The sequence below is a fragment of the Anabrus simplex genome, chromosome 5 (genome assembly GCF_040414725.1).
Source record: "Anabrus simplex isolate iqAnaSimp1 chromosome 5, ASM4041472v1, whole genome shotgun sequence".
Lineage (NCBI taxonomy): Eukaryota > Metazoa > Arthropoda > Insecta > Orthoptera > Tettigoniidae > Anabrus > Anabrus simplex.
In genome coordinates, this window is record NC_090269.1 from 19,402,588 (window position 1) to 19,425,355 (window position 22,768).

The window sequence follows — 22,768 nt, forward strand, 5'->3', positions numbered from 1 at the left end:
CATAAATTAAGAACTTCATGTTTTATCAGTATTGAAATGTAATCAGGAGAACAGGTGTGAGGTTATCTACCTTTCAATACACTATAAGTAAACATTATTTAAACTTTTTAAACATTATTTTATAAGATAAATTTTTAACTTTGTGCAAACTGGTACTATCAACAAATGAGACACACACAACGAATAAATGTGAACTGAGTGACACACTTCAGACTTCTAGTCCAACAGAACTTGTTTACAAGTGGTCCATTTACCAAAAATTTATTTTAATTTCACATCTGGAGTTTTAAGTGTCTTCTATTTTGTTGATATATATTAATATGTGTTTTATGACTTGTGATAATATTACGGTAAGGAAGTTTAATGATTGTACATACACTATATAACTTGCCAATGTTTAGAATTATAGCCTGAGGATGACACCTGGTTGGGTTGAAACCAGTCCTTTACATAGTGAAATGATCTAAAATCTCTTTGTCACTTTACTTATAGTGTACTGAAAGGTGGATAACCTCATACCTATTCTCCAAATTCATTTTAACAGACAACATTATCAGTCAATCACCACTGATCTGCATTTAGGACTGTCGACCAGGTGGCAGATTCTCTATCAGTTGTTTACTTAGTCTTTAAATGATTTCCAAGAAGTGGGAAATTTATCGGCCATCACTCTTGGTAAATTATTCCAATTCCTCTTCCTATGAATGAATGAATGAATGAATAAATGAATGAACGAATATTTGCCCCAATTTATCCTCTCGAATGCCAACTTTATTTTCATATTATGATTTTGCCTACTTTTAAAAACTACATTCAAGCTTATTTGTCTACTAATGTCATTCCATAGCACCTCTCTGCTGACAGCTTGAAACATCCCGCACCCCCTGCGGGTGGGGGCCGCACATATAGAATACACCCCCGGTATCCCCTGCCTGTCGTAAGAGGCGACTACAAGGGGCTCTCAACTTGGGAGTGTGGATTGGCGACCACAGGGCCCTTAGCTGAGTCTTGGCATTGCTTCCACTTACTTGTGCCAGGCTCCTCAATTTTATCTATCCTGTCCAACCTCCCTTGGTCAACTCTTGTTCTTTTCCGACCTTGAAGGTATTAGAGCATTCGAGGTCTAGGGAGTCTTTCATTTTCACGCCCTTCGTGGCCCTTGCCTTTCATTGTCCATTACTTTATTTTTCGAAGTGACGGATCCCTTCTTTCTTCTTCTTTTTCCTCTCTCTCTACCCCTATGGGTGGGGGATGCAGAAGAAAATTCACCCACAGTATCCCCTGCCTGTCGTGAGAGGCGACTAAAAGGGGCGACCAAGGGATGATTGAATTAGAACCATGAAACTACTTTCGATTCGTACCATCGCATGGGGAACACCATGGGTTGCCTGTACTTGCGAGTAGTACCACTATATTAGGTATGAAATAGGTTTGTGATTAGTAGCAGCAGTGAGTTGGTTCGCCTGTGGGTTTCCAGTACCCGTGAGTCGTACCCATGTGAGCAACACCGCGAGTCTAGGTGTTGTCTGTGAGTTGTACCACTATATGAGCGACACCGTGGGTCCGCGTTGCCTGTGATTAGTACCCACTATGTGAGGAACACCATGGGAATACCAGCACCCGTAACTAGTACACCTAGGTGAGGAACCTCAACGGTTTGCATTGGCTATGAGTGGCGCCATTGTGTGAGAAACACCATAGGTCTGTGTTACCTGTACGACGTACAATACTTGTGAGTAGTACCATCATGTGTGGAACACCGTGAGTCTTCGCTACTTTTGATTAGTACCCCAACATGACAAATACCATGGTTCTACTTTACTAGCGACGTGTACCATTATGAGGGGCCGTTGACCTGGATTCTGGACCCCTTTAGAAAACAAGCGTCGTCATCATCATCATCATCAGGACTGTACTTTAGAATGGTCCCTTGGTTGGTAACGCTGTTTCTTTCTGGTAGTTTTTGGGTAGGATCCACGGATTGTTTTGGGTTCATGTTAATCCATTCATTCTTCATGTCATCTTTTTTTTCTTTTGGTCAGTGGATGATTTAAAACTTTTGTTTTGTCATTTCATTTCGTACCATGAGGGGCCGATGACCTAGATGTTAGGCCCCTTAAAACGACAAGCATCATCATCATCATCATCAAACATCCCACTTAGTCAAGCAGCTCGTCTACTTACTTCCAAGCTATTTTCATAACACTACTCTTTTTTCAGAAATCACCCAAAACAAATTGTGCTGCTTTCTTCTGGATCTTTTCCAGTTCTCGAATCAAGTAATCTTGGTGAGAGTTGCATACAATGGAGTGTTTTAAGAGGAATTACAACTGGGTAACCATCCTCTATATTACAAGATATTAGAATCATTCCGTATTGACGGTTTTCACTTTACAAAGGTAAAATTAGGTGTATCCATCTAATTCAACACACCCTCTATATCACACGAACCAGAAAGAAAAAGCAGAAGGGATCCCACACTTCAAAAAATGAAGGTATTGGTCAAAGAAAGACAAGGGCCATGAAGGGCGTGAAAACGAAAGACTGCCTAGGATTCGCAACCTAATACTGTCATGGTCGAAAAGAACAAGAGTTGACCAGGGCAGGTCGGACAGGGTAGATGAAAGTGAGGAGCCTGGCACAAGTAAGTGGAGGCAATGTCTGGACTCAGGTAAGGGCCCTGTGGTTGCCAACCCACGCTCCCAAGCTGAGAGCCCCTGGGTCCCCTTTTAGTCACCTCTTATGACAGGCAGGGGATAGTGTCGGTATTATTCTCCTGATCTCACACACGGGGGAAATATTCACAAAAGGATTCATCAGTTAAATTAAATACACCTACTCTGATTGTTCACTTTTTTAGGGTCTGAGCTCTCCTTCTACAGATTTCCCAGTAATATAATGGATGAAAAGTAGCAAAATGGATAAAATAGCAACATCAATAGAATCGTCAAGTTAAATCGCTAGAATAGGACTAGCACAAAATTTTTCCAAAATATAATTTTCAACGCAGTTTGCCACTATTGATAGACTAAACCATAATAGGTATTTGTATTTGTTCTTGAACTGACTTGTCTAAAGCTATTAAAAAACTATTTAAAATAGTATGTGCTTGGTTCACCTTGTCAATACACTTTTATAATTGAAAATAATTTATTCAAACATGTATGAGGAACATAGTACATTCCCTTCATCAGTGAAGTCCAATCAAAGAATAAAAACAATATAAAACTTTCTTTAGTTTAGCCCAAATTTAAAGAAGTATTATATCATAACTCACCATATTAATGAATAAACAAACATTAGTGATATATTAGGAAAATTATCCTTACATAAAATGTTCATATTTAGATAATGTTGAATGAGAATACCTAAAAAATTTCAGATCTTCAAGTTTTATCTTCTTTTCTTTCTTAAATGATAAAACACTAGTTTATACAATGGGTTCTCATCTGTACTTCTTTCATTTAAACTCGATTCAAAGTGATTCATGTCATTAGAAATGCCTGTAAATTTATGATTCTTTTCAACCATATGCCTTTTCATTGCTGAATATCTCTTATGTTTGACTGCATTAACATGTTCTTTGTACCCCATAGCCAAACTTCTTCCAGACTGTCATATGCATCACCACCTACATGTTTGGCATCTCAATTTGTATGTAAATTCCTGACTTATTGAATACTAGCTGATGTACCCGTGCTTCGCTACGGGATTCTCAGAAAGACTGACTTTGTGGTTTTCCTAACTGAAATCAAAATAGGTCATTACAAAAACGTAAATATGAATGTAGCGATTAAAAGCAATGCTATCATATAAACTTTTTTTTGCTAGTTGTTTTACGTCGCACCGACACAGATATGTCTTATGGCGACGGTGGGATTGGAAAGGCCTAGGAATGGGAAGGAAGCGGCCGTGGCCTTAATTAAGGTACAGCCCCAGCATTTGCCTGGTGTGAAAATGGGAAACCACGGGAAACCATCTTCAGGGCTGCCGACAGTGGGGTTCTAACCCACTATCTCCCGATTACTGGATACTGGCCGCACTTAAGCGACTGCAGCTATCGAGCTCGGTATCATATATAAAAATAATACTCGATCAAATGGAAAGCCAAATGTTTTATCACTTTTAACGAACAGTGCTGCGGTTAGATTGCGGTACCAATCTAATAGTCCAAAGTTCCAAAGCTGGGATGACCAGGCCGCAGATTGCCATGAACACTCATCTGCCATTATTCCGCTAAATATGCACACTGTTCATTCCAATCAATGCCTCAGAGTAGGGATTGAATAGCCCGAATGCTATGATGATCTAGTGTGTTACGTACCAGTAGTATCAGAAAATTTATAAACCAGGGGAATGTCATGCTAAAGAAGAAAGCTATCTAACTCCCCAGCTACTTCCCATCAATATTCAGACAGGCTGTTACACTCTGTACGACTGGGCGAGTTGACCGTGTGGTTAGCGGTGCGCAGCTGTTGCTTGCATCCGAGAGATAGTGGATTCGAACCCCATTGTCGGCAGCGCTGATGATGGTATTCCGTGGTTCCCCACTTTCACACCAATCAAATGCTGGGCCTGTACCTTAATTAAGGCCTAAGGCACTCCTGCCCTTTCCTATCCCATCGTCGCCATAAAACCTATCTATGTCGGTGCGACGGAAATCAAATAAAAAATATACTGTACGCAGCAGTAATCCTATCTACCGGAGATGAGCGGCAACAGAAGACACAAAGCACAAAGCTCACATCACGACAAACAATGGTCAATGTAATGTTATTGTTGACCAATGTTATGAGCTTTCTATATTGTAGGCCTACACGTTTAGTTTTCTTTCGACTCTGATTTGCAAAATATTTTATACCGTAAACTGTAGTTTCTTATTCTCCGACTTTATATACCGATTTTCATTAAATACTGTTTACCCATTTTCTCGTTACTCGGCGCTGATATGGACTTAGTAACAAAAATCCAAATTCATGAATATCTTTGTGATCATAGCCAGTACGGTAACAATGTATAAGACATGAATAACAGGAAATTTAATACTATATAGCCTTAGTTATGTAGCATTCATCGATTACACTTCTAATAAGAAATATTTAAGAATTACATTTTAGGCCTTCCCCTAAACTACCATTTCACTCAGCGTGAATAAAATAATTTACAGCCTAGACTATAGCGACTTATTTCCTGACTTTGCATACCGATTTTCATCAAGATAGGACTGTACTAATAACAACAATATTTGAGAATTAAATTTTAGGCCTTCCCCTAAGCTACCATTTTTCTCCGCGTGAATACAATTATTGATAGCCTAGATTGTAGCAATTTATTCCCCAACTTTGCATACCCATTTTCTTTAAAATACGACCACTAATAACATAAATAGTTGAGAATTTAATTTTAGGCCTTGCCCTAAACTACCATTTTACTCAGCGTGAGTAAAATGATTTATAGCCTAGATTGTAGCGGCTCATCCCCCGACTTGACATACCGATTTTCATTAGACCACTATTAACATAAATAGTTGAGAATTCAATTTTAGGCCTTCCCCTAAACTACCATTTCACTCAGTGTGAGTAAAATGATTTATAGCCTAGATTGTAGAGGCTCATCCCCCGACTTCACATACCAATTTTCATTAAATTCTCTTCAACCGTTTTCTCGTGATGCGTGTACATACATACAGACAGACAGACAGACAGACAGACAGACAGAAATTACGGAAAAGTAAAAAGTGCATTTTCTTGTTACTACGGACATGACCGATACAGAAATACCATTATTTTCAAATTCTGAGCAATGTACAGACAAAACTCTTATTTTATATATATAGATAAATTTATTCTCAATTTTATCTGAATTGGAAATTATCTTATTAGTATTATCATCAATTTTGTTCATGATATTGATGTTCCTTTCTCTGAAAATTTTAGAAATAAGCGCTTTTTAACTGGATAATGAAAAACCCTGTATAATTTGTTAATAACTGTAGATAGGACGTAGACCTATCCGGATACCTTGCAACTGTTGTCGACAAAGTAGCTTCTTGTGGTGCAAACCGGGCCGAAGGTGTTCTCTGTGACGATTCTCCTTCAGTGATATTAAGTGTTTTTAGGTGCCGGATCATCCCAGAAATATTTCCGCTGACGTATTTTATTTCATTATAACAAACAACACAGCGGACTGTGCTATGTGGCATATCTTCAAAATAATACCACGTCCTCAACGTACGTTGCACTTCAGACATCATCTTAAAGTTGTCCCGTACAATTAGACACAATTACACATTGCACCGTCATGCACCGCAGTTCCTAATTATGACACAAATACTCTGTAACATTGTAAGAATTTTTTCTTTGCTATCATAATGTTGGTGAACAAAAGGGCTGGTTAAATAGATATTGAAAGTGGGGTCTGATAAATTATGAGTGATATTTGTTTACTTACGACTGCATACAATGCCACAATGCGTATCCTTTATAATTATGTTATACTGCGTCAATAATAGACTTTGGTAGAACTGAATGGCCTATTCACTTGCTGACATGTATTTACGAAATGGAGAAGGCCCGTGGTTGGCTATTCATATACTTGTCACAAACAACCTTCAGCTCCGTCTACCTGTAGGTCTACAACACGCTGCTTGCCACACAATGCGGGAACAACGCTTTCGAGATCTCTCAACACTTCTTGCATGAAACGGGTGCTTGTGCTAGTCTCAAGAAATCTTGAGACCCCATCTTAGACTGCCCAACACTATACCAAGGTTATTTTCACATGTGAATGTGAATAAAATGGATTTTCCTGCATTCAACTATCCACCAATCTTGGCAAAGATCAAACTCACAGTCTTTGGCTCAAGAAACGGGCTCACTCTGAAATCAGTGCTGACAACGAATTAACTATGAAGGAAAGAAGAAAAATGTATTTACAGTATTACTCACATTTCTTAGTGATAGGTGCATCCTTCACAAGTTCTAATGCTTGCTTTGCAGTTTCAAGTGCTTTCACAGCCTCTTCACATTTCCCCAATTTTAATAAGCACTGTCCTTTCCTCATATGTAGCTTGTATTGAAGATGACTAGGATATCCCTTCTGCAATGACAATGAAATATCTTCCAAACAATCCTGCAAGTAAAGTAAACTGCCATGAAATATAGACGACTTTAAAAATATTTTACTTTTACAAAACTGCATGCAATACTCAACACTTTTTGGACAGAGAAATCACATAATTTACTTAAACTTTTATCTTTCCTGCTTTACCCGGTGCTGATCTCCAAAAACAAATAACTTGTTTAACATATTATTTATTCCACCATAATTTGAGAATAAAATGATAACTGGAGTACCATTTGTTGATTTATCTGCAGCTTATAACACTGTAGAACAGAGGTGCTCAGCTGAGCGCCCGTTGAGGTCAGCCCAGTGCAGCTGGGTTGGTCTGAATGTAAATGCGGGCAGGTTACGTAGGAAGCACACATCACAGTAAAGCGAGAGAGCGAACATACTTTACAGGGAAGTGAGGAAGCATCGACGTTCGACTGTGATTACGAAGCTGTCCTCCACTACTCAGCGAAGTGTTGACTGGGGTAAATTATTTAAAATAAAACTTTATAAAAGCAACAACAAAAACTGACCTATTCAATATACAGTAGTCTCGATTATCCGACCTAAACGGGACCTGACACACGTCGGATGACCAAATTTTTTTGGATAATACAGAATAACTTTGAAAATGAACTAAAACAGGAAGGCTATACTGTATTACTATAACAATGCCACTTTTTACGGCACTCTATTTATTGAATTATCAATTCAATTGTACAGTACAAGGAGTATTAAACGAAAACATTCCAAATGTCTTACGAAAAGGAACTTGTCAACAATGTCTGCTTGCTTGCTGATTCACATTTTCTTGCTGTGAGATCCCGCCATCGATGAAAAATCAACACCTCCGTTGCGCTTGCTTCAGGCTATTGCTCAACGTAGGTTAATGCCATTTCCAATGCACTTAATCCTTCACGGTGAGACATCGTTTTCTCCCTTTGGTCTGCAATACCTCGTTCTTCTTGTCATTTTTGTTAGCATTCACAAAATCAATAACATCAGGGTCAGTTAATTCAAACCGCTGATCTTGTGCACACTACTTACTCACATCTTGAATCGTAGCATCCTCACAGCCAGGATGCAATTCAATAAGGGAACAAAGTTTTCCATGTCTTCTTTTACCACCTCCTCTCGATGTTCAACCTCACTCAACGATATGCTCCAAGACTTTGCTAATGTTGTTCTTTCAACTTCTTCACAAGACTGTGCTATCTAGTATGCGATGTCTTTCATGTTGATTTGTTTTAACGTTTCTATCATGTCATCGTCATTGTCCATTTACTCTATCAGGGATGAAAGGAGTTTCCATCGATATTTCCTCTTCAATATTTTCAGCACATCTTGGTCCATTGGCTGGCATAATGACGTCACGTTAGTAGGCAGGAACATGACTTTGAGGTCACCACTTCAAAGTTGCTCTTCATATGAGTGTGATGGAGCGTTGTCTAGTAGAAGAAGAGCTTTTGTTTGGAGATTGTTTGTAGCTAGAAATTGTTCTACGAGGTGTGTTTTTTAAGTAAGGTACGTTTCAAAATAAGTACACAACGAAAGGTTATTTCAAAAAAGTAAATTTATTTTCAGAAAGTATATACTTCACTCTATTTTTTGACATAGTTGCCAAGTTTGTTCAAACTGTTATTATACCTCGTAACCAATTTTAAAATACCCTCTCTTCATAGAAACTTGCCGCCTGCTCCGATAACCAAGAGTTCACTGCCGTTTTCACGTCGTCGTCATCACTGTAGTAGTTGCCAGTGAGGTGATGTCTGAGGTGGAGGAACAGATGGTAATCGCTTGGCGCAAGATCAGGACTGTAGGGTGGGTGGTCTAAAACTTCCCAGCCAAAACTGTCCAATAAATCACGGGTCTGACCTGCAGTGTGAGTGTCACAGAGAAGGACAATTCCCTTTGTCAGCATGCCGCGTCTTTTGGAATTGCTCTGCGTAGCTTTCTCAGGGTTTGGCAGTATGCCTCTGCATTGATAGTGGTTCCTCGTTGCATGAAGTCGACCAACAAAACACCATGCCTATCCCAAAACACCGACGCCATGATTTTGCGTTGGGACAGAGTCTGTTTGGCCTTCACCTTTACAGGTGAGTGTGTGTGTGTCTCCATTCCATGCTCTGTTGCTTCGGTTCGGGCGTGATATGCGAAACCCATGTTTCATCTCCAGTTACGATCTGACTCAAGAAGCCGTCACCTTCTTCGTCATAACGAGTCAAGAACTTCATCGCACACTCAAATCTTTGGTTTTTGTGGTCCTCTGTTAGGAGTTTCGGGACCCAACGGGAGTACAGTTTCCTGAATTTTAGGTGTTCAGAAACAATGTTGCAAAGCACTGATCTCGACACGTCAGGAAATTCGTTTGAGAGACCTGTTGTTGTGAAGTGCCTGTTCTCACGAATCTTTGCTTCAACTGAAGCCACCAAATCGTCTGTAATCAAAGAAGGACGACCAGAGCGATCCTCATCATGGACCTTGTCACGGCCATATTTGAATTGTCGTACTCACTTACGCACTTTGCTTTCACTCATAACAGCATCACCGTACACTTTGTAAATCTGTCGACGAATTTCTGCAGCAGACAGGTTCCTTGCTGACAAAAACCGTATCACTGACCGAACCTCACACGCGGCGGGCGAGTTGATAGTCTTAAACATTTTGAAAGCACAGAACAGAACCGTACAGGTTAGCTACAGAGCTGAAACTGAGCACAGTTGTTCCCGAGGCATGCCGGTACACGACGCACATGCTCGTTGCGATATGCGTGCGAACTACTAGTGTCTACAACAAAACGCACCTTACTTAAAAAACACGCTTCACACATCTGGAACAAACTGCGCAAAAAAACAGTCTTTAAAGATGTCAGCAGACATCCAGGTAGCCTTCTGATTTGTGTAATGGACAGGAAGAGCATTAACAGAAATGTTTTCAAATGCCCTAGGCTTTTTTGCCTTACCGATCTTAAGCAATTTTGCTTTCAAGTTCCCAGTAACATTACTACAGGCAAAAAGAATAACTCTCCTTACTACGCTTGTAGCCAAGTGCAGATGTCTCGGCTTGGGCTGCGAGAGCTTTTGATGGCAGCATCTTGAAATTTAGCCCAGTTTCATCACAATTAAAAATCTGATCACCAGTTAATCCTTTAGCAAGAATTATTTCTTGAAATTCCTTTTTAAATGTTACATTCTCATCGGATTTAGCTGACAGTTTTTCTCCACAGATATGAAGCTGCCGAATGCCGTACCATTTTTTCCACCGATCAAGCCACCCAGCTCTGGCAGTAACATTAGGGTCCCCTTCATTAAACTCCTTCTGGGAATACACTGCCTTTTCTTCCAGAATGGGGCCACATATAGGCAGGCCCTTTTCCCGGTTTTGAGTGAACCAAAGACATAGTGCTTCACTTACTTTTTCGTACTCACATTATTTTACTGTTTTTCTGATTTTCAGTGCATCACTTGTTGCTCTGGTAGATCATCACTTTTCAATTTCTTCCCTCATTTTCTTCAGTCTCCTACTGTAACACGTCCAACACCATAATCTGAAGCTACTTTTTGAAGAGTTTTCCTTTTGTCCAGTCTTTTTAACACACACAACTTGTCTTCCATAGAAACTTTTTTTTTTGCTAGGGGCTTTACGTCGCACCGACACAGATAGGTCTTATGGCAACGATGGGATAGGAAAGGCCTAGGAGTTGGAAGGAAGCGGCCGTGGCCTTAATTAAGGTACAGCCCCAGCATTTTCCTGGTGTGAAAATGGGAAACCACGGAAAACCATCTTCAGGGCTGCCGATAGTGGGATTCGAACCTACTATCTCCCGGATGCAAGCTCACAGCCAAGTGCCTCTACGCGCACGGCCAACTTGCCCGGTCTTCCATAGAAACAATCACTTTCTTTGGTTTACTCACCATATTCACAGAGGATATGAAAACTATAAAATCTGCACTCGCTGCACCTGTCCTTGAGAAAATACCGGTCCTACCACCAGCAGTCAGGCCAGTGGTGTTCCCACAGTCTCACCCTCCACACCGGGTGTCCCAGAATTCAGTCTCCACCAAAAGTTCAAAATTAAGTCTACCAGTGTCGAACACGGAATGTTGGATAAGCGAAGGTTGATTGAGCGAAACTCTACTGTATTCTGGTTAGATTCATACTGCGCTCGATATAAACAGTCTGTTTTATTTTCTTACATTTATTCATTGAAAGAAAACTGACACATTATAATTTGTGTGTTACAATCTACAAAGGTACAGGTTTTAAGCGTACAAGCTACGATTGACAATTCCTTGGGTGGAAATGACAGTATTTACATTTTTTTAAAAATGAAAAATTCCTGTTATTCATTAAGCAAAAAGTAATATAATTAAATTACATCATGCAACAATGATTTTGCCCTTGTAGTGTTGTGTGACTTTCCCTGTTCACTGAATTTCTGAAAATAGTATTTAAAATTTAACATGCGTCCGGTGATAATAGCTACCTCTAAATGGCAAGAGGGAGTTTCATCACAGGTGAGGACATAGATATTTACTACCCACGATTAAAGTACAACAACAATTTAAATATATCTACCAGATAAATGTACAGTATGCCTTCAAATAAATAACCTCACTAATTTTATTTCCAGTAAGCATGATTGGATTGTTGGCGAGTTTATCAGATAATTTAAACCCAAACAACCGCAAGCCACAGTGTATCTACCTTAACTCCGTATTATATATATATTTTTTTGCTATTTGTTTTACGTCGCACCGACACAGATATGTCTTATGGCGACGATGGGACTGGAAAGGCCTAGGAATGGGAAGGAAGCGTCCGTGGCCTTAGTTAAGGTACAGCCCCAGCATTTGCCTGGTGTGAATATGGGAAACCACGGAAAACCATCTTCAGGGCTGCCGACAGTGGGGTTCGAACCCACTATCTCCCGAATACTGGATACTGGCCGCACTTAAGCGACTGCAGCTATCGAGCTCGGTCCATATTATATTAGAACAGTTTCTAAAGCACCTCGTAAAACATAATACCGTAGTGAAAATTGTAATTCATTACGGTCATTATAAAAATATTTGAGGTTGTAGGCCTAACTCTTTATTGTATCCAGTCAAAATACTTGAAATGCAATAAACATAAATAACTTATTTCTTACACTGAAAATTGAAAAATGGCGTGAATTTCTGCCTTCTTTCTTTCATTATTTTCTGCCTCCATTTCAAACTCGGCTATCGCTGCAGTGATCAAGAATGACTGGGAGAACTTTGCCCAACCTTCATGGCCTGTGAAGTTGCCATAACGTTACTGTGGTTGATAACCATACGCTCATCGCCTGCCAGCCCGTCCACTTACAGTGTTGGACGCCCGTGGTACGGAATGCCCAGCATGACCACCTCTGCTGTAGAACATCCGATTGCTCTTGGAGATGGTTTATCAGGTAACTAAGCACTATCCCTTATGTCCCTTATTCATATTTTTTTTTTCAGAACAGGTGTTTCTTTGCTACTCTTCAAAGCAAGAACAGCAGGTGGAGGTCTTAGAAGAAGCAGCTTCCACAAGGAAGTGTGTTAGCAACTGCATTGTATAAAATGCCAATCTGAAATGTGCACGGCACAACATCTATACCAATGACACCATTCCAGCAGAGAGTTTCAAGGAAGTGCAAAAAAAAAAAGACTGAGTTCCCAGACAATTGGTTTGTTTTAGTTATGATGCAAAATGTACTAGAGTGCTAGTAAATGCTGTGAAGAAAGAAGAAAAAAGACTTAAGAAATGCCACTCACTAAGGTTAAGAGTGGAGCTGGGGAGTCTGATAGTTTTCTTGTAAAGTATGGCGTTCACCCGAGTTCAGTGCTTAACCCATTGTTACATATTTTAATTTGGTCATAAACTATTTGACCAAACTTCTCATGCACGAGTTACCATGGAGCATCTTGCACGCAGACTACCTAGACTTGATTGATGAAACAATAGAGCAGGTTGAAAAGATTCTTGAGAGATGGTGGCAAGCATTTATGGAGCCATGGACTGAGAGCGAGTAGGGCAAAGATATCCTAGCAGCTGCTAGATGTGTAGAATTATTTCGTTTATTTTCCGGGTTGAACCTAGCAGCTATTCCTTGGAATCTGGAAAGGAAAATCCGCGAGGCTACGGAATCAAGAAACATATGAACAATATGAATTTAGAAGAAGGATATAAAATCAGCCAGGGGGCTTACGTCAGCCAGTAAGGCTAGGATATAAAAGACCAAAGTCAGGACCACACTTGTAGTGTGACTGCTGCCTGGGAGACTGATTACCTCAGGTCGAGTAGGGGTATTTCAGTCGCCTTGACAAAGAATGCTGCAATGTATTTGAAACGTCGGCAAACTGTACATGATCTACAGACAACAACGAGAAACATGTTTCAACCGTAGAAAGAAACCCCTCAGAATACAGAAGTACAGAATTGAAGAACTCAAAGTCAGCAAAGAAATAGTAGTGAAATATCAGAAAGAACTCGACACGTTGGAGTCCTATGAGTGGGACAAAATGGCTCGAAAGATCCAGGAAGCAGCGAAACAAACATTTTTTCTTGCTAAGAAGAAGAAACATCCATGGTGGAATGATGAGTGTGAAGATGCTCTACGAAGACGATCAGAAGCTTGGAACAAGTGGAACTCCAACAAACAGAACTTCGAAGAATTTAAGATCCAAAGGATAAGGACAGCAAAGGTGTTCAAGAGTGCCAAAAGAAGATTCGAAAGAGACGAGCTGAGAGAGATAGAAGAGAATTTCAAGAAAAACACCACCAGAAACTTCTATCAGACTTTTAAGACAAAAGTTCGAGGTTACTCGTCACTCAACATTTGTTTCAAAAATGATCAAGGTAAGCTGATTATGAGCAACAAACAGAACTGTGAACACTTGGCTAAATATTTCAAAGAACTGCTCAACTGTGATCCACCTCAAGACGTTCCAGAAACCAGAAAGTACACTGCATGAATCAACCCCGCCAAATAAGAACGAAATAAAGGAGATCATCAAAAGCTTGAAAAATAACAAAGCATCTGGCAAGGACTCAATTGTTGCTGAACTTCTGAAATATGCAGGGGATAACTTCCTGGAACAACTTGAAACACTCTTTCAACAGATCTGGTCCACAGGAGATATCCCAGACGAATGGAGGGAGGCTATCATACACCCCCTGCACAAGAAAGGAGACAGAACGAATGTCAATAACTATAGAGGGATATCACTTTTGCCAGTAGCACACAAGATACTTTCTATAGCACTGAAGCGTAGGATAGAAGGACATATGGATAAACAATTAGGAGAATATCAAGCTGGCTTTCGAAAGGGGCGGTCATGTGCAGAACAGATTTTTACCATTAAGACCTTAATCAAAACTAAGACATGAGCAGCAGATAAGAAAGTGATAATGACATTCGTGGATTTCAAAAAAGCATTCGACTCCATAGACCGGGACACAATAATGGAAGTGTTTAAGGAATTTGGAATAGACAGTAAGACAACAACCTTGATTCATCAAACACTAAAAAACAGACGATCGCAGGTAAAATTTTTAGGAGAACTGTCAGAGCCCTTTGAAATCAAAACAGGTTTAGACAAGGAGATGGCCTCTCTCCAATTTTGTTCAACTGTGTTTTAGAGAAAGTTATCAGGGAATGGCGAAAAGAAATGAGCAAATTCAACTTTCCAAATGGAATTAGATTAGGTCACAAGAGAACTGGGCTTAAATTTGAATGCCTCGCATTTGCAGATGATATAGTCGTTTTTGCAGAGAATTTGCAAATTGCAATTAAGCAGATTGAAGTCCTCAAAGAAACAGCAGACAAAACAGGATTGCAAATATCTTTTGAGAAGACGGAGTACATGAACATAAATACCACTGACCCAACCTGGACAATGAGGACGAAATAAGGTGACATCAAAAGAGCTACAAAATTCAAATACCTAGGAGAGTTTTGACTCCAAACATGAATGAGAAAGCAGCAATTCAAGAACGTGCAAGAAAGATGGAAACTGCGTTTAGATTATGTCAGAACACCTACAAATCTAAGTCACTCTCCTACCAGGCCAAATTCAAGCACTACAGCACGATAGTCAAACCTGAATGTTTATACGCAGCTGAGACAATAGCCACGAAGGGACTCTCAGATTTGGAAAAGAAAGAAAGGAGGTTCCTTAGAAAGATTCTTGGACCCATAAAATCATCAGACAAGTTTACGTTTTGCACGAGACCAAACCGAGAACTATACCAACAATTTGAAAACATCACCACCGCAATGAAAAAGAGGAGACTGATGTTCTAAGGACATATTAAAAGGATGGGATCAGAGAGACTTGCCAACAGGTTCCTCATCTTCCAGGAGAAGGAGAACAGGAAGACACAAGTCCCATGGGTAAAAGAAGTTCACCGAGATTTAGAAAAATGTGGGATCACAGCAGATGATATAACAAACAGAAAAATCTTCAGGCAGAGAGTTGTGGAGGTGAAGAACCTAACATGAGAAAACGAGGAAGAATAGAGTATTCTCGGCAGAAGAACGAGCACGAGCAAGCCAACGGATGAAGGAATACTGGCGAAAGAGGAAGGAGAAAGATCTTGAGAAAGCAATGAAGGAGCATAATCGTAGCCCATAGATGGCTGAAACGAAAATAATAATAATAATAATAATAATAATAGAACACACTCATACAGAATATAAATAAGTGTTACTGAAAATATTTTAAGGTGAAGGCCTACAGGAAATATTTTTGAAAGATATTTTCCAAAGTAAGAATTCAAAACTTCCTTCTGGAAGATTGGAAAATCTCAATTGTTGTCATGGTCCTCACAGTAAACAACCATAAAGTTTTTTGTCTAGGTTCTCTTGCAGTTTACTAAGTGAGACAGCTATGTGGTACGGGTCATGTAGCTGCGAGCTTGCATTTGGGAATGGTGAGTACGAATTCCACTGTCGGCAGCCCTGAAGATGGTTTAACATAGTTTCCCATTTTAACACCAGGTAAATGCTAGAGCTATACCTTAATTACGACCACAGTCGCTTCCTTCCCTTCTCAACTGTATATCACTGTCGCAATAAGACCTGTCTCTGTTGGTGCAAAACAAAATAGCAAAGTTCTTTCAAAGAGCATGTCACAGATTGCATAGCTATGAAGACAAATGAATAATAATTTCTAAAGAAAAAAAAACCGAACAAATTATTGTCAATAGAACTGTCAAGAAATTCCTGGAATTATTAAAATGAACTCACCTCAAAATATTGCATATGAAACAAGGCTGCTGATCGGTTGGCCAATGCAAGGGACAAGTCTTCACTATTATCTGGAGCATAACGTATACTTTCAGTGTACATTAATAAAGAGCCACGATCATCTTTGCAACGATACTTGTCATTACCAAGCTGACGATATTTTGATGCTTTTAATATTGATTTGCCACCTAATTTACAGCTAACTGAAGCAGTAATCCATTCCAATAACTTGTTCCTGAAATGTAAAGAATTCCTTTTTAAAAAAATACCCTCTCAACAATAAAATTCAATGAAAATGAAATGGCTTTTGGTGCCGGGACTGTCCCAGGACATGTTCGGCTCGCCAGGTGCAGGTCTTTTGATTTAACGTCTCTAGGCGACTTGCGCGTCGTGATGATGAAATGATGGAGACAACACATGCCAGCGAAATTAACCAATGATGGTTAAAATTCCCGATCCTGCTGGGAATCAAACCCGGGACCTCCGTGACCAAAGGTCAGCACGCTAACCATTTAGTCATGGGGCCGGACAATGATAAACTGATGCTGAGGATTACTACTACTACAGAATAAAACCACAAACACGATAAAATTAAATACAATTTTACCAGCCGAGATCTTAAAGTCTAACTTCCCACATATCCATGTCTTTTATGTATTTACCTATAAAACTCCTCTTGCAAGCAGATTTTCAGCACATTTTCCTGGTCTGTAAATTTCTTCAATTTAATTAAAATATCATCCTCTTTTGCTTTACAGGTTAGGAAATCTAAAAGTTCTTGCCAATTTGTTGGTTGGGGCATTGTACTATACATGAAGCGTGAGCAACGGAAAATTACAGCCAGTCACAATAATAATAATAATACTTTATTAACGGAAAAAAGAAGCTGATATAAATTAATTCATTTAATCAGATAAAATAATGGTTCACATTATAACAAATATTTAAATCAGGTTATGTTCAGATTACACTGACACCTGACACCACACACATATACACAAATCGTCTTCTTCTTCTTCTCCTACTTAGGATTTTCTTGGACGCTGCCGTTTTCGTTGCCTACGAGCACCGCCGTCTCGATCCTCTGATACTGCTTGCTCTATGCCACTAGTTTAACACAGGAAGGCGCGACTACCAATAGTTCTCCAAATCGCCGTAAGAGTGCAGCAGTAGACGCACAATCTTCGCTGTTAGTGTGGGTGTAGCACTGTATTATTGATGCATGAATGTGTGTGAAAACCTGAGTTATTTTGTATAATGAGTAAACGTGTCTGGTCACTTTCGTTCGTACAAAATATATTTTGAATAGAACTGTGAAATGAATTAATCATGTTATGTTTATAGATATTTCAAAAGTGATTTTAAGGTGTTGGTACTTGTTTCTTTCCGTTCGTGCAAGGTATATTTTTCGTAGAACTGAAACTTCAGATTCTTTCCCCGAAATATTCAACTGTTGTATACCATGTTGCCAATCTCGGCAAGGTTATTCGCAGCCAGAAAAATATACGACTCCATGAAATACCGTCTGGAAGAGAATTGAGAGAAAAGCGGCTGTCGGCTTTATCTAGGCAAGAACCTAATGAAGGAAGTAATTGGATATCCTCAGATTACTCTCGCATCTATGCCTTTACACCTTATTTCAGAATTTGATGGAGCATCCGCGGCTCAGGCGGTAGAGCCGGCCTCTCACCGCTGCGTTCTGTGGTTCAAATCCCGGTCATTCCATGTGAGATTTGTGCTGGACAAAGCGGAGGCGGGACAGGTTTTTCTCCGGATACTCCAATTTTTCCTGTCATGTTTAATTCCAGAAACACTCTCGAATATCATTTCATTTCATCTGTCATTCATTAATCATTGCCCCGGAGGGGTGCGACAGGCTTCGGCAGCCGGCACAATTCCTATTCTCCCTGCTAGATGGAGGCTTCATTCATTCCATTCCTGGCCCGGTCGAATGACTGGAAAAAGGCTGCGGATTTTTTTCCAGAAGGTGATTAAAGCCGTGGAGGATAGTGGATTCCTTGTGATAAAAATTGTGACGGACAATCACAAAACGCCTTCATGTTTAGACATTTTGGACAACCTCAGATATCCAGACGATAATATTCCAATCAAACTAGAAACAGGAAATCAAATACTAACTTGCGGGTACTAGGTTCGTGTTGTTGAAGAGAGGATGGAGTGTGACATTTGTGTTAGCAACATCTCACTGCCTAGAGCTTCGACACCTCTAAATGGAACTAATTATACATCAGGACAGAGGAGGAGTTCGATACCCAAAACCTAGTTTTGTTGCTCTGGTGAAGCATCTCCAGGAGTTCGTTTAAACTGATGTGCCCTATTGTCGAAGTCCTTCAAGCGTATAGCGTAATACGAGGACTTGCGACGTCTTCCCTTTCAAAATACCGGGCGAGTTGGCCGTGCGGTTAGGAGCGCGCAGCTATGAGCTTGCATCCGTGAGATAGTGGATTCGAACCGCACGATCGGCAGCCCTGATGTTGGTTTTCCGTGGTTTCCCATTTTCACACCAGGCAAATTCTGGGCTGTACCTTAATTAAGGCCACGGCCGCTTCCTTCCCATTCCTAGGCCTTTCCTATCCCATCATCGCAATAAGACCCATCTTATCGGTGCGACGTAAAACAAATATTTAAAAAAAACTTTCCGAATGTGCTTTGTTACAGTGTGAGGTCAAAGAGCATCAGCTAAATGTTAGTGATATTATCCTAACCAAGTTCGTAAGACCTCTATTGTTTGATATTGCGTTGGCAAGAACACAAAAAGTACAGTACCGGTATCACTCCAAGCCTTCGTCCAGGAAAATCTTTAAATTGTGCATGAAGAGGCCAACTGCGACTTCGTGCAGGTATAATTGCCGATATTTAATATTACTGATGTAATTTACGAGCTTCAGTGAACATATGACCATACTGCATAGTGTTTTGTAGGCTGTCGCCATTAGAATAAGTTTAGACCATTGTGCGTCTATGTCTGCCATCTAGCGGAGAAATTTTGTCGCAGCGTAGTCGCAAAAAGGCTCGCATAGAGCAGGCAGTATAGGAGGATCGAGACGGCAGTGCCTACGAGATATACAAGGCCGGGAAGTGGACCGATAGAAATGCGGTTCCACTGCCGTCTCGATCCTCCTGTAAGAGGCTGTGTGCGGTTCGCAAGTAGTTTTACGAACGTCCGCCAGAGGTATCGACATCTTGCTATGCTGCTCGCGGGAAATACATTCATTTAATAGTACATGTTGGTTTCTAAAGACGTAAAAATCTACAAATAATGAAGTTAAGACCACCTAAATGTGATTTCGAGTGATTGGATGTAAAGTAAAGCACATTTTAGTGGCATTTGGAATTATTTTAGGCGAAGTCAAATGCGGCAATTAATAAAAGTAATGCGTTAAAAATGACTTACCATGATCACTGCTTGTATCACTCACATTTTTAAGATCTTCCAACTTAAAGGCTTCGTCCTGAAGTTCTTTTCCAAGTCATGAGCATCTGTAATTGTATGAGTTTCGTTGTCGAGGAGTATTGGTTTTAAAAGTTTTGTAATGAGAGTTACAGTCAGTGCTCTCTGATCACACTCGTCACATTTAAATGCCTCAATGAACTTTGGAACAACAAAAACGTGAAGTTTTTAAACTAAATTCGTATTTCTCAGATAACGTAATGAGTGACGCGTAAAATTCAACATATTTTGTGGGAAGTAAACAAATTCTTTTGAGGGATAGCGTAATGCTTCACGATCTTTCATCCCAATGAGGCACAACAATGGACTGTCAGTAGTGGCCGAAGATATTTGTCCCAAGCATGATTCACAGTTGGAATTTTCTTCCGCAACTCGAACATGATAACCACATATCATGGCCAAGGAAGACAACTCCAGAGTGACAGGTTTTTGCTGAAAAGGCATGGTGTCACTTTTAATATCAATAGTATCTAAGATAATATAAAACTACCGGGCGAAACTAATTTGACCTCCCCCCCCCCCTAAAATTGCATCGGCTGGAAATGATTGAAAACTGCAATTGTTCTCGTTTTTTTTACGAATTGGACTTAGAGTACGATATACCATATTTTATAGAGTATATGAAATGTACTTCGAGTTCATTTGAACACTACCAGTAAGTGAAATCTATAAGTAAACGTATTAAAAGCACTTTTCTCCATATGTTAATACACCACAGAACATGAAAACTATAGCACGATGGCGAGACATCTGGCGGCGGTACTACGAACCTGGTTGGGGACAGTCACCGCCGTCTCGATCGAGACGGCGGTGGGGACAGTCTTTACGCTCAAAATTAACGCACACTTCCTGGCCTTGTATATTTCGTAGGAAACGCTCTGACCCAAGGATTATGTTCCTTGGAGAAGTCCATCAGCTGTCACAACCACACGCGCATGACATTTACAACTTCGAAAGGGGTAAACACTGACGGATGTAAAGAAAGTAAAGATCTTTGTGTGCATTTACCGTCATTTCAGAATGTCAGGATCTGGAAATATATTTTATCCTAGACTTAAGGCAGGAACTAAGTTATCTACTCGGATTGATGCAGATGGAAAGGAAGTTGAGGTAGGAATGATACTTAACCTATAGGTGGGAAGTCGCTTGAGTGGATAATTGTGTGCCATTTTCATTGATGTTTTGAACATTTATATGGGTTTGGGCATTATATAAAAGATTGGTATTGGTATTGGTATTTTCAAAGATTATTGCTCGAACATTGAATGTTTATGAAAGTTGCCCTTGCTGGCGGGACCTAGTGTTTACAGTGCACTATGTCTTCTGGTATGGGCTAGAGCAATCTTGTTACTTTCATTGATCTGTCTCAGCTTTATCCTTGGCTTTGACAAAATGAAAGTGACTGAGGTATGAGTGATGCTAGTAATGCCATTCCTTCTGCTGCCAGTCCCTGCTATGAATGGTGTGAAAATATTGCTCATAGGGTCGGTTGGTGCATGCATTTCAGTGGGCTTGGCAGACTGATATGTAATAGCAACTTCTGGCTCAGTAAGGAAAGCAACGGGAAACTACCTCACTCCTCATTTCCCTAGTACGCCTCTTCAGTGATGCCTAGGCCATCTATGACAGCTGATGGCGGAGCTGTTGAGGATCCAACCAGCCTTCGGGCTGAGGACTAAACATACATACAGTTTCCGTTTACACGGGAGTGATACGTAGGCTTGACTGCGGGATGTTTCTTAATGCCTTCTGCATTAAAGATTTAATCGAATAATTTGCTGTTATCAGTATTGCAATTTTGCAATTGCAAATATATACCTTTCCCCCAAATTTACGACACTTGCGAAATCTCAAGAATTGATTAAAAAACAAAGGTAATAATGTAAATATGCCTTTCCCCACCAAAAGAAAACCTCGTTTATCGGGTTTCAGTAAGAAAAACCGAATAACTAAAACAACTTCAAGGTGATCAGTTGTTGTTAATGATTGGTATGATCTCCATCTCATGAAGGATGTATGTTAGTAACTTTAACAGGTAGTCACTTTTATGGCTAGGTTAGTGTGGAAACTGCTGAAATAGAGTATTTGTAAAATATGTTGTGCTGCAATAGTAACTTACTTGGTTTATGTCAGGAAAGAAAGTGTTAAACTACTTCACTCTTCACCTTACCTAAAATACATGTATTTTTTGTTGATCCGTACTGATAGTACTAAATATATTTGAGAGAAATTCCACCTTTGCAATGCTTTAAATCACCCAGAGCAAACCGTGCTGCTTTCTTTGTATCTTTTCCAGTTCTCGGATGAAATAATCGTAGTGTGGGTCCCATACACTGGAACTAATTGGGGTTTTGCATGAAACTTACATGCTCTATCTTTTATATCCTTACTACAACCCCTAAATATCATCATAACCATAGGAAGAGGTTTGTAAACTTTATTTACAACGTTGTGTTTGTGATTACTCCAATGAAGATCTTTCCTTATATTGATAGTGATCACAGTGAGGTACTTTTACCCCATCAGCACAATTTTTAATATTGAAAGGGAGGGTAGGAAGAGGGAGGTGAAACAGTGTACTGAGAGGGAGAAAAAGGAGGAGGCAGTAGGTACTTCAGCCATTAGGGAAGATAAGTAAAAACAAAAGGTGAGGGGTTTTAATGAGGTGGGTAGCGTTGAGGCTTTGGTCATGGAGAACTCCATTATCAGGCATGTGGTGAAAGTGTAATGAAGAAAGGGAACACGGGTAGTGTGTTATCCAGGAATTAGGTTAAGGCAGGTGTTGAGGAATGCTGAAAGGCATATGTATGTATCAATCAATCAATTAATACTGATCTGCATTTAGGGCAGTCGCCCAGGTGGCAGATTCCCTATCTGTTGCTTTCCTAGCCTTTTCCGAAATGATTTCAAAGAAATTGGAAATTTATTGA

At 39.9% G+C, this 22,768-nt stretch overlaps 2 protein-coding genes across 7 annotated transcripts in view; one reads left to right on the forward strand and one right to left on the reverse strand.

Moving 5' to 3' along the window:
- LOC136873679 (SET and MYND domain-containing protein 4) overlaps positions 1-17,374 on the reverse strand; it is an 85,639-nt gene extending 68,265 nt beyond the window's left edge. For 2 of the 5 annotated variants that reach the window (XM_067146791.2, XM_067146789.2), the window contains exons 1-3: positions 17,029-17,374; positions 16,367-16,601; positions 6,948-7,131 (exon numbers count right to left, since the gene is read on the reverse strand). In XM_067146791.2, coding sequence (XP_067002892.2) covers positions 6,948-7,131; positions 16,367-16,601; positions 17,029-17,180 — 571 coding nt within the window. In that variant the 5' untranslated portion in view covers positions 17,181-17,374. The remainder of the gene's footprint in view (positions 1-6,947; positions 7,132-16,366; positions 16,602-17,028) is intronic. The other 3 variants (XM_067146790.2, XM_067146794.2, XM_067146792.2) reach the window with 3 other exon arrangements.
- Positions 17,375-20,750: 3,376 nt separating this feature from the next.
- fidipidine (coiled-coil domain-containing protein 93) overlaps positions 20,751-22,768 on the forward strand; it is a 213,465-nt gene continuing 211,447 nt past the window's right edge. For both annotated transcript variants that reach the window (XM_067146796.2, XM_067146795.2), the window contains exon 1: positions 20,751-20,948. In XM_067146796.2, the coding sequence (XP_067002897.2) occupies positions 20,859-20,948 (90 nt within the window). In that variant the 5' untranslated portion in view covers positions 20,751-20,858. The remainder of the gene's footprint in view (positions 20,949-22,768) is intronic.